At 30.6% G+C, this 13,506-nt stretch overlaps 1 protein-coding gene across 1 annotated transcript in view; it reads left to right on the forward strand.

Moving 5' to 3' along the window:
- The first annotated feature begins 8,820 nt into the window (after window positions 1-8,820).
- LOC106677418 (neuronal synaptobrevin) overlaps window positions 8,821-13,506 on the forward strand; it is a 45,389-nt gene continuing 40,703 nt past the window's right edge. Inside the window, exon 1 of the mRNA XM_014415343.3 lies at window positions 8,821-8,956. Coding sequence (XP_014270829.1) covers window positions 8,955-8,956 — 2 coding nt within the window. The 5' untranslated portion in view covers window positions 8,821-8,954. The remainder of the gene's footprint in view (window positions 8,957-13,506) is intronic.

Genomic DNA, 13,506 nt, shown 5'->3' on the forward strand with positions numbered 1-13,506 from the left:
ATACTTGACAGATGCGGTCTTATTTTTGTGCATAAGTGACAGATGTAGCATTGTTACTGGTTGTTTTACTGGTTGTTTTTAAATGTTCTTTGTTTTTGTGTGTGTGAAAAAACTAGCAAGTTGAACGGACCTGAAATTAAGTATTTAAAGTAGGTAGATGCTTGCCATGTTACTGCAGCATTTTTGCTAAAATCGACAGGAAAGTTTCTCTTTATTTTAACTAATTAAACAATTTTATTTAAAATAATAACAAAAAATTTTAAGAATGATGCATATTTATTTCCTTCACCATATTGTCTATACTTTTATATTTTGTTGTTTAATATAAAAAAAAAAAAAAACTAACTTTATATGCAGGAATCATTTTACCAAGGACTGCAAATAAATAAAAAAAAATATAGAACAGAAAATAAATAAACTTTATCAAAATTAGTTTTTCTTATTTTATAAATACCTAATTCATCTTATTCTTTTTCCTTTAAGGTTATATACATTCTGGGAGGATTTATAGCCTATTGGCAATTCCTGATTGGTTAACTAATGTGCCATCTCGATGATATGCACTCACTAAGAGAAAGAGCTGGATGCACCGGTCGCCCTTAAGTGCACTCAACTCAACGGCGTAACCACTTAGCTGCAAGTCTTCTTTCTCTCCAACGAATTTATCTGATAACAGCTTCACCTTTTCTTATTTATATTACAAAGTATCTCCCTCCCTATTTAGAGTTTTTCCGATATTATTTTAAACTGCCGAGGTTATATTTCTTCTCTCTACGCATATTACATTTTGTTTCAATAAAAAAAAATGTTTAAAAGAAAATATGGTTGTGGTGCAATTATAATAGAAACACAGAGTAACTGCTTTGGTCTATTATTATACTTGTATATAATCTATGATATTTATGTATACTATTTTTTGTTTCATATTCCATGATGTAAACCTACTGGATTTACGAATAATATACAGATAATATGATTGGGAATACGGTTAGTGAAGAACACAAATATATAAAACTTATTTTATTGGCAACATTTCGGCCTCTGCCAGGACTAAGTAAAAAAAAAAAAAAAAAAAAACCATAATCATAATGAATAAAAGTAAAATCAGAATAATAAGAAAAGGAGAAGCTACCAATATTTCGTAGATGCAATTTATATTTCCTAGAAATATTTCTATATTTCTTTCCTGCAAATAATTTTTGAAGGTATCAAATTTAAAGTAGCAAATACGTTTTAAGGTACTTCGAATCTAAATAGCCAAGTTTGGTAAAATGTTCTTTACTTTTGTGTTTGTGAACAATCTAGCAAGTTGAACGAAACTAAAATTAAGTATTTAAGGCATATGCTTGGGATGTTACAACTTTTTTTGCTAAAATCGACTTTCAGGAAGGGTTTATATTCAAACTATTTTTTAATAGTTGTACAAAAATAACATTTTCGTTCTTAAAAAGTGATCACGTGATGGTTTTATCGTATAACATACACATTTTTAACACTTTTACTTGCGTATTTTTATCTCTTCAGTGATATGTTGTTCTCATTATTTTCATATTCATTTAAGTTTCATTTATTTAATATGGTAAATAAGTTACCCTTTTGAAATTTAATTGTGGCTGTATTCCTTTCATTATCAATTTCCAGCTGTTTATTTTGATATTACAGTTTAATTATTGTGGTGTTAACCATTGATTTTTATTTAATACCATATGGTGGGCCTTCCATAGTAGATGTAACATTATTTCTTTTAAAATTCATTATGGGTATGGTATAGTCTCGTACAAAAGACACCCCTAACCATATACAACGTTATAAATTTAAAAAATATGACAAAATAAATATATAAAAATAATAATTCTTAATGAGAGAGAAAAGTAAAGTTAATAATAAAAATAATGACATTCGTAGATTTAACAAAACAAATAATTGTCCTTTTATGGGAAAAAACATAACAAGAATACAATATCCGTTTCATTTCTGTTACATAAATAATTATTTTCATATACTAGTTTTAAAAAAAATACTACATCATTTATGTTAAATTTTTATTCCACCCTCAACATTATTTTCTTTCTTTGTTCATAACTTTTTTAGGCATATTAGTTGCATAGTTGAATATTTTAGCTGTTTTATTGTATGTTTGAAGATTTTTGGCTGCGTATTTACTGCATTTTTAATGTTTTTTTATAGGATATTATATGGTTTTACAGTATAAAATTTCGGACTCTAGCGATAAATAACATTTTTGAACCAAGAAATCTTGTTCTGCCTTTGTAAATTTATACATTTATTTAGAAAGTCATCCTAATATCCAATTTACTATTAGAATTCATAAGAAAAAAAAAGTGCTAAAGAGTTAGATGCATAATGGTATGGAATCAGTAATTATCTCAATGGCAGTCTATTTTTTAATACCACTGTTAATGCTCCGCGAAAATCAGATATAAATTCCAAAAACTGGCTTTGAGAAGGTGATTAATTGACCGTACTAAAACTTTCTAGCTGCCTGATACTATGTTCGAATATGGGAACAAACATAATTTTTATTTTTCACTCCAACAGACTCTAAAATAAAATAATTTGTTAATAACAAGATATATATATATTTTTATAAAGATCGAAAAGTTCTGCTTTAAGTTGTGTCAAAAATAGATATTATAAATGAAACTATGCTTGGTTTTTAAATCTTTAATCTTACACCCTTTGATAATCTGAAGCACCGTCTTCAGCTTAGCTGCTTTGTTCTTCAAGAATTTCCGGGCCTCTGAGCACCGTTGGTATTCCTTACCTTCAAGGATACTATTCATACCGGATAACTATTCATCCCGGATAACGGAGACTCCGATATTTTGCCATAGTAATATACCCCCTACATTCTCTAACATCTTTAGCAGTTGTATCTTTTGTACGCTTTCCAATCTAAAGTGTTACTACAAAATAAACAACATAGTGCATAAATTACATTATTAAATATGTGCTCTAGAAGAAGCAGAAGGTTCTTTAATTTAAGTAAATGTAAATTATCAAAATTTTGACATAACACAAGTTAACACGAATTTTGTATCATGATTACAAGTATTGATTTATTCCACGTGACTTATATATTAGAGAAAATATTTTTATGAGATAAAATTTGTTTTTGTACAAACTGGAATAATTTTTCGGATTTTATGGGGAATTAATGCACATCATTCAATTATAACTGAACAATTCCAAAAGAATTTGACAGAATAGCGTTTTAAAACTCGATAAATTTTCTACAATTTGAATTTTTTAAAAAATGAGCTCTGTACGACAATTATTTTTTAAGATATAGCTTTGTGAACTGAAACTGGTTTTTCCTAAAAAAATAAAGATTGTGGTAATAGTATTTATTTCGCGAAATATCATCAAAAATATTTACAGAAGCAATCATGAATTTGAAATAAATTTAATTATCTTTCATTTTAGTCCTTAAGATAATATATGAACTTACTGTTTCTCAAAAATAGTTGAGAACCAAGAATACAGGCGTAATTTGAAAATTTTTAAAATGACTATTCAAGCTGAAATAATTAGTTTTACCAATCTCTAATAAGAAGGATAAATATATTATGAAAATTGGGTTACAGAATACGAAGGTACGATTGTATTCGACACCTAAGACTGTACAAGTAATAATAAATTGAGGCGTTCGGTTGTAAAACTTGTTAACTTTTACAGTGTTGAATTGTTTGTTAGTTAAAATATTCTACCTTCAACCAATAATCACTTACCATAGCTCAACATCAACAATATTCTCTAAAGAAAACAAATTTTGAAAAGTGTCTTTAACAATTTATGAAATGAAGCTTTAAAAAACCGATGACGCAGAAAAGTGCTATTCAGGAAAAATTTCAAATACCATATTTACGACCGAACCTCTATTTTTTAGAAATTGAAATAAAATTTATTTGGAGTGAGTAAATTTACTGATGTTATATGGATTATTTTTGATCCATTATTTAGTCATGGACTTGGCCTATCGTGGCCCTGCTATATATTTATCAATTCACCCTTGAACGTAGATTTTTTTGCCTCAGTGTTCCAGTTGAGTGCCTTGTTGGTCTTTGTAAGGTGACCACGTCGAGGTTATACCACAAGTTCCTCAATGCTTCAGATCCACCTACGTCCTCGCTCTGGTTCAGTGACTATGCTCAGTCACAACTCCCTTAACACGAATTTGTTTACTCAATACTCATTCAGTGTATATTTCGATATTTTACGCTAAAATAAGGAAAAACAAAGTTCATTGATCCGTGTCACGTCCCTCCTTCCCAAACTTCCTAGTAGCCCTCGCTGTAATTTATGTTTCAACTACTTTCTGTTCTTAACAATCATATTTAATTTTTCACACTTAAAGTTTTATAAATAAAATTATACTATACTAATGATATTTCTATTGTAATCAATAGGTTTTCGTCAATTCCTTAGGTTAATATACAGAGAGGGAGAGAGAGAGAGAGAGAGAGAGAGGGGAGAGTAGGGGGGAGGGAGAAGATCAGGTAGCTGAAAGCGTGCACCGCTTACTAACTTAAAGATTTTAAGTTCGAATCCTCGCCCCTCCCTAACAATTCGATCTACCCCCTCTGCATGTGTGAGGTCAGCCAATCAACCGGAGAAAACTCACACCAACTGGCAGTATGGCTAAAGGTAAGGAATCGAATTGTGATTTTTTAGAATGTTAAATAGCTAGGATTTGGTCCATTGCTTTTGGACATGGAAATATTGGTTTTCGTGCATATGCTGAACAATCATTATCAGTGGATATACTTTGTTGAAATTGCCACTGTCCTTTACTCCGTGTCTTTAATTTCAGAAGAGATACTGCACCTAAGTTTCGTAAAAAAGTGGGCTTGGATGACAGTTTTCAAGATGACTTTTTTTTCTGGATATAAAGGACCATGACATGCCATGGTAAAGAATATGCATGTTATTTGGTTCGGTCGAGAGGGATTTATTTTTTATTGTGAGATCGTGACATGTCGTACATCTACCAAACTACTCGCTACAAGTATCTGTTTGAAATGTGTGATAAGTAAGGCTACCACGGAGGGCGGGAGTGGCGATTTTCACGCTATTTTCTAATTACAGACACTTTTTAAATATTGCTTGATTAAACTATCTTACCTTTTCCCGTTTTAAGCACATATTTCAAAAGTGATATTGGACCTTCACTGCTTGGTGGGTTTTAATGGGGCAGGTCCGGCGGGAAAGATTGCCTTTTTTTCTGTTATGTTCTCTTGTGAGATTGCAACTTGTCATACTATAAGTATCTGTTAGAAATGTGAGATAAGTAAGGCCACCACAGAAGACGGGAATGGGGGTTCCTATTTCAGTCACTTTTTAAATATTGCTCGATTTAACTATGTTAAAGTCTGCGATATCTATCACATAAATAAAAAATCATTGTTGTAGTTGGCTGGACGTTGGTAATGAACTTGAATAATTTATTAAAGAAAATTAGATTGTTCAAACCGTGTTCTAGGGGCAATGAAATGGTGTTAAAATTAACTCCTAATCCACTCTTTGATACAGTGAAAAAGTTTATTACTTTGGAGGAAAATACGTCAACAAAAAAAAGTGATCTCACAAAATGACCTGTACTTAATCCTAGCAAGGACATACAATGAATCTAAGCTCACCTTCAGGTTTCATTTCCTTACTTAATATTTATGTTTTTATTAATAAATATATTTTTTAAGAATAATTATTTTATTTTTTTAAAAAATCTGTAGCGCTACAATCCGTGAAGGGTTAGTGGTGCAGTATATTGTAAGGAAGTGCTATTACTGAACCGATGATTGTGCAAGGAGGTGATTTCGTCACAATGACTCTTTACCGATAGATTTTTACCAAATTAAGCCTCTTTATGAGGCAAGGTGGACCTCGGAGGGCTCCCGAATACCCACATGGTCGATTCATGGCTACAGTGAAACAGAAAATAATTATCTGGTACAGCCGGATTCGAACACAAACCCTTGGAATTAGTAGCACAGAGCCTTGCCAATGAGCTACCCGGTCTCTTATTAATTTTATAATAAAAATTAATATTCAGTTTCTTCGCATTAAAAAAAATAATTATTTTAGATTTATTTTAATGCTAAATTATTCCGCTATTAAGGACTCACAAATTTTAACCAAAAATAGGAAATTGAAAATAGACATAAGTTAAAAACAGTATACTTTCTCCTCATATTCAATCGAGCTCCCTGCATATTTATGGGGTAATATTGATTTTGTTGCCTTTCCTATTCAAAGGCACGTGGATATGCATATTTCGGGGTGTGTGGGCAGGTAAACCATCGGGTCTCGAAACCAATAGTTATCTCCGCTATATCCTTCATAATATCCACCAAGCTACCATACCATCAGTAGCCTACCAACACCAGGGTGAAATCCTGAATGGGGACATAACATAACAATTTTATAATTTCTCAAATTTTATAAATTTATTACTTTTAAGGGAAGGCAAAATAACTAACCCGAGATAAATAGATTATAACCATAATTTACAAGTTATATTTATTTTGTAAAAAACATAAAATCAATCTGTTTTTTTACACCATTTAAACTGACTACTTTTTACTAAGTTAGCATATTATTATGAACAATCAAAATAAAATGTATAACGAAGCAGCAAGCAACAAGGTAAAATAAGAATTCTTTCATAAGTAACAGATGGCTGTACACGAGTTTCATAGGAAAAAACAGCAATACCAAAAAAAGAAAACAGACCTAGAATTAGTCTCAAATTAAATCAATCTAGCTTAATCTATAAATTACAACCCTATATATTTTTAAGATAGAAAATGCGTTAAAATGTATTAATTTAATATTTAGAAGTTTGATTAATTGATTAAAAAATCGTTTTTTTAGTAGCATAAAAGAAATTAAAAAAAAAAATACAAAAATGATAATTCAATTACTACGGAATTAACCCTGAAGGATTTCATTTTATGGGTTCAATAGTCGAGCTTTATAGTGGAAAAATGAAAATAAATGGACTGTGAATTAAATAAATCAATTTATTTTAGGAAACACAATTTGTTACTTTCCTAATTTTCAAAGTTGGCTATGTAGAATTTCATAGTCCGACTCTGCGATACCTACAGATATTTCTTTAGTAATAATATATCTGCTCTCAAAACTCTGTTTTGTTAGATAATTATTCTTATTTCTAGTACGGTTACTTATAATTCTTAGAAATGCGTCTAGAAATAAAAAAATAAGTCGAAAGAAGAGGCTCCATTTCCTGGGCAAGTTGTTTGCATCCCCCTTCACAGCCCCTATGCCCCTCTCTTTTCACTCTGGAATCATATGTTATGCTTCCATGAATAGGGGAATATAGAAGGAATCCAATGTATAAATTTGTTTCATGTAAGCCTTTTTTGCCCGACTACTAGACACCTGGGCGAGTTGAAACATTCTGTGGTGTACCCACAGAAGAAATCTTAAGCTTTGCACTCTTGTTGGGATAGGTCGTCTTTGCACTCTACTATCGAATGACCCCTCTATCATACCCCATTAGATAAGTATATGAACGTTAAACCACACATAAAATATGAATCTGTTACAATGAAGCCGATAAAAAATTTTTTTGTCGATTTATTTCTAATACGAAAACAACTCATTAGGTCTTCTATAATCTATAGTCACCGTTTTAAAAACAATAGATATGATTATTATTTTTAATTATTAATTATGAGAAATAGTTGACCGTGGATGATGAATGAGTGGATGATTATTATTTTTATACATGCAGGATGTCACATAAATAATGTTCAATATTTAAAGAAGTTGTTGTAGAATTTAATAAACGGAAAAATATTCGTATGGACTATGGTGCGATTTCTCACAGAAAAGTAGGAAATTTAATTTTTCTGTTGAACAGGATGCTATGACTAAAAAATTATTTAAGTTATTCCAAGTGGCAGCATAATAAACTAGACGAAAGTATGTTAAATTTGCCTTTGCTGAGACCATCTAAAAGGAATTTTTGAAGTGGTTAAATCGTTCAACGTTTTCTGTTTTTTTCTTCGTAAAATCATGAATTATTTGCAATTTTTTCTATAAGTTGCCTACTGAACAAAATTTTACCCGCAACTACAAGATGCTATGAACGTTCTCTACGTTGGATGGAATTTTCGAAAAGATGTATTATTGGTACTACTTAGACTCAGAACCACAATATGTGTACAACCCTCCTTAGTTCAGTTGTTCGTAGCATCATGCAGTGGCTTTAGGAAAACTTCCTTCTTTAACAAGCTTTGAGTCCATGTTAATTAAGTTTAGTTCTGTTTCAGAATAAGCTGAGATTCTTTTCCAATTTCATAAAATAAATATGAAATGTGAAATTCTATCTTCTCAAACTACCTGTGTTTTCAGCAAACATCATTACAATTGATTAAAATACACTTTTTATTCATGAAAAAAATTATGTATATATATCTTGAATAAAATATTTGATGCTTAAGGTATGAAATTATCCTTCTTTAGTTTATAATGAACTAACAATACCTGAAATACTTACCGACTCACCGACTTTAATTTTATAATATTTTTGAATTTTATCATATTTCGAACACTTACAGTGTTATTTAATTACGTAATAGCGAAGCGGATACTATTAAAGATATATATATATATAAGAAACTATGTTCCACTATCACAGCAATCAGCTCTTTCCGGTTGCTACTTCCCGTATGGTATCTCCAGCTGAATATTTCATCTTAAAGCTATGGCCATTATTAATCTTGAAGCTGGTTAACATTGTGGTTTTAAGATTCAAACATTTGGCGGGTACTATCGGGAAGGCGGTGGCAGAGAGTCGACTATCGATCGAGCCAGTCCCAGCCAGAGGGGTCTAGCCGCCTGGTAGCCATCCAGCCATTGTCACTGCTTCTGTAGTCTCCAGCCAACTCACCACCTCTCCAGACATGTAAGTCAACTTCCAGATAACTCCTCTTGTTTATATATGTGCTGTGTGTTCGAACCGTAACCCGCCGATACAGTGTTTCCCTCGTCTGTGGTCCTCTCTTCGTTGTAAGGTCTCCCGTATCCATTTCATCCTTTCCCTTATCATTTGGCTTCTGAGGACGTCTTCTACACCCGATAATTAATCTTCGATTTCATTCACTGCTATAAAAATGTAGCAGATCAATATTTTGATATGTACCCTCGTCCCCATCTTAATTTCGATTTGATCCTCCTTTTGGTGCACCTTCTTGTAATGTTTTGACAAGGCAAGTACCTTCGGTAAGGGAGGGCCGGATGAGGGATCAATGGGTTTGACCCAGTAACCAGGGAGTGTGCCCTACCCACCGTGGCCAAACGTTGCCGCAATATACTCAGCATTGATGTTTATCGTTCCACGCAAACGGATTTACATAACATTAAAGGTTCATAGCTGTTCATTGGAATTTCCCTTGTGACTCCCCCCCTTCTACCCGTAGCAGACAGAATAAACCTGCTGTAAGAAGCCCTAAAGCCCTCTTTGTTTCAAAATCAATTCAATTTTCCGATCATAGGACGGTCATTTCAACATTGTTGTACGCCTGTTGCTCTATCTAAATTCGACCTAGTTTTGTCATTTTAGTTTCTTTTAACTAAATCATGTAATATTCTATTTTTTGGAAAAAATGTTGACGATTTAGAAAGTGCTAACAATTATCAAATAATAATCCTTAATGATTAAACGTCAGTTATTCCTCCTTTTTAAGACTACACCTCTCATAAAGTTAAAGAGAACATTTCATGAAATAAGGCATTTGGTCGTAAAACATGGTAACCGATCACATGAATATTTAACTACGTTTTTTTGTGTTTTTTAATTTCTATGTTTTACCTTCAACCAAAAGCATTTACCATGGCTTAATATCATCAGTATTCTCTTAGGAAAATAAAATTTCTTAAAGATAATTTCAAAAATGCTTGCAATCAGCCTTTAAAAACCGATTATGTCAAAGAAAAAAATCAGTATCTATGTTTTACTACGGAACGCCTGAAATTTAGAAATATTTATCAAGGAAAAGTAACTAGTAGTAAATAATGTATATAATAATCAATTTTTGAAAGATAGTTTTAAAATAGTCATTGCTTATAACAACGGAGTAATCCAGGTGTATACAGACTTAAATTCTGGATTGGAATAACGTTGTATATATGTTACAATTTTCAAATTGTGCAGGACAGGTCAAATAATGTCTCATTCTTACTTTGTTTCATTTCAACAATATTGTGCTTGAATAATAAACTATAATACTGTTCAATTAATAGTTTATTATACTTAAAGAAACAAAAAAAAAATGTAATAAAAATTGCAAAATACAACGTTATTCCATCCCTTGTTTGATTTATGTATTTATATGAGTTTATTATCTGATATCTAATCAACTGCTGACTTTTAATTTTAAAAATGTAAAAATATTTTTTATGTCAAAATTGTCTTTCTTATTCATATTTAGAATTTTATCTATCTAAATGTGTTTTTATTATTTTTTTTAATGGTAATCAATTGAAAATTTTCCTTACATATGCATCTTGTTGATATAATTTGTATATTTTTTATATTGAACTCTTTACTATTTGGATTAATAAGTAATGATAAATTATTCCACATTTTCATTGTTATATAATGTAACAATTAGGAATTAGAATTCAAACTGCATTTAATAATGCCACTCCCTGCCACCAGCCAAAATTGAGTTCATTTCATTAAATCTTTGTTTCTTTTCAACTATCTTTCTCAGCTAAAGTTCTGAATAAAGATATCATTTATTAAATAGTCAATATATAAGTGTGAACTAATAATGATGTATCAACATTTGTGATAATATTATTCCTTAATTTTATTGGTGAATGAAGCAATAAAGTGTTTTTTTGTGTTTTTAAAAAATAATATAAGAACAAAACTATTGCAAATTCCCATGAATTTTCCTCATTTATTGCAAAGATAAATAATCTAAATTCAAATATTTTATTGTTTTTGTTTTCAATTCCTGTGATGTCATTGTTCATTGATAAATTGCTTTGGGCACACCTAGCCTCTTGAGAGATTTGATGTTTGTAGTCCATTCACTCTGACGTTAGAGACCATAATTATTGAGGAAACGTCGAGACGTGACCTCATCAGTTTAGAGTTTGTTGTGAATGGACAGTTAGTTATCTATTTCTGGTCATGTATTTGATAAGAGATATTTCAGATTACTCTACTACCAGATAAATAAAAAAAATTGTATACATGTAAAATGATATATATGGAAAAGTTTGAAGCAAAAATATTTTTTTCATAAATTATAAATTACAATAACAATAAATTAACTAATTTTAATATAATAATTTGTAAATGGATTGGATAGTTAAAAGTTTGTTCGAAACGTCGTCCCAAATATCGAAATAAAAGAAGTTTTAGGGTTTTTTCCTTGAAACCTCCATAATGAATAATTTATAAAATCCTTTTCACTTAATAAAATGTATTGATAACATACGGAATACGTAAATTATGTACTTTGTAAATTATAATTCCAACTTTGTATAATTATAATTATAAAATTCCAACGTTGAGATGATTGTTATGTTAATGAGGAAAAATATCGCGTTTTTACTTACTAATGCCTTATAACATGAACTTTGGAACATCGGAATCTGACTTGTTTGTTTTATCAAATTATGATATGCTTTATCTGAAATGGCCCTACTTCCAATCCATTAAGATTCCTAATGAAAATGAAAAAGTAATATAAATATACTTGTATAATATAAAACTAGCTAAAAATGCCAAATATGCTTTATAAATAAATAACGATAATTATAAAAATAATGTTCTTTACTCCATATTTGAGGGTATAATGTCAAAGTGGTATAAGAAGATTAATCTTTATTTTGAGAAACAGATGGTCTCACTAGAATTATCATGGTGAGTTTTCTAATACCAACATACTGAGCAGTACTGGTAAAATAGGTCATTAAAAAGATATTACTCCATTGATAAAACCTTATTTTTATAATAATAATAAAATGAATAATCAAAAGAGTCTATGAGAAGTCTTACAATCTATGTGTTTTAGGGGAAGGACGAAATAACTACCCTTAAAAAACAATACACATCATAGACTAGTATAACATATAATATAATTCATAAAATTCACAGTCATATTAACTATAACTTTTTTTTTAGTTTTTCGCTAATAACTAAGAAAGCTGAGAATTTTTGGAAGAAAAATAATATATATAAAATTATAAAGTAGGCAAAATTCCGTATTTTACGTTATATTTCCTGGTGATATGCGACACCACCGGAGAGCGTTATCAAATAGTCGACATATTGAAGATTCAAACTGACTGTTTTCAGGATAAAAAAAAGTATGGAAGTTTTTCCTCAACGCTTCTGCTCGTTTTTTGGGATGCAGAATTTAAGGTTTTCAATCTCAATAGCCTACCACATTAGATTACCACAGTAACACAACGAAAATAGAAATGTTCTCAACTTTTTTCTTATAACGAAAAAAAATTTTTTTTCAAAAGCTAAAAATGAAACTAAAAAATTTTTTCTTTCGAAATTTGATAATTTCGAAAAGTTTGATTATATTTCACCTGTAACGTCTTAAGCACGAAAAAAACATTCCCGCCGTTAAAACTAACTATTTTACAAATCTCGGCTATGCCTTGTTCAAACCGGACAGTTGTAGTAGAATTTTTTTTACGTTTTCGCAGAGGACCAAGAAGTGACGTTTATAAGCTGGTAGAGCTCATAATACCATATGCAAGGACAACGTCACACTGCAAAGTAGGCATATGTCGGACGAATAAAAATAAATTTAATTTGAGAGTATTAATTTCGATGAACTTAATATAAACAAAATACTGCACTATAACTAAATAATTCATGGCTATACATACATTACCTAACAGTTTGTTTATATTTTGTTATGTATGTTGTAGCCTTGAATATGTTTTACCTGCTTGGGCAGAAACGTCAGCTTTATAATAAAAATGAAAACTTATTAATTTTATATATGAGTACATCACATTGGTTTATATACAGGCTGAAGAATGCGTAGAGCTTATCCTCGGTTCAAACCTTATCATGGATAAGAGAGAGCTTCAGATTAGTCTATGAATGCCAATATAGGATATATTTATCTTTTTTAGTGTCAAAATAAAAATTATAATAAAAATAGTTTTATTAATTTACATGGTCTGTTCATAAAGTCTAAGATTTATTTTGCCTGACTAGAAAAGGGCATGGAGAAAGGTACCACCGATAGGAAGAAGTAGAGTGGGATATCCACTAACAGACTGCACAGGCGGTAGATATCTTCGAGACGCTGGAGTGAGTAGATGGTTAGTGACATGAGTGCTTGTCAGTGACCGTCAAAAACTCGAAAATCCAGCGCTACTTAATGCAGCAAGTATTCAATAAAGTTTCTTATGAAACCGAAAAAACCCTACAATAATATGATTCAAGAGGCCTATAATGAAGAGTCACGT

Source organism: Halyomorpha halys, unplaced genomic scaffold, assembly GCF_000696795.3.
Source record: "Halyomorpha halys isolate HHAL.00 unplaced genomic scaffold, Hhal_1.1 Scaffold98.1, whole genome shotgun sequence".
NCBI classification, from domain to species: domain Eukaryota; kingdom Metazoa; phylum Arthropoda; class Insecta; order Hemiptera; family Pentatomidae; genus Halyomorpha; species Halyomorpha halys.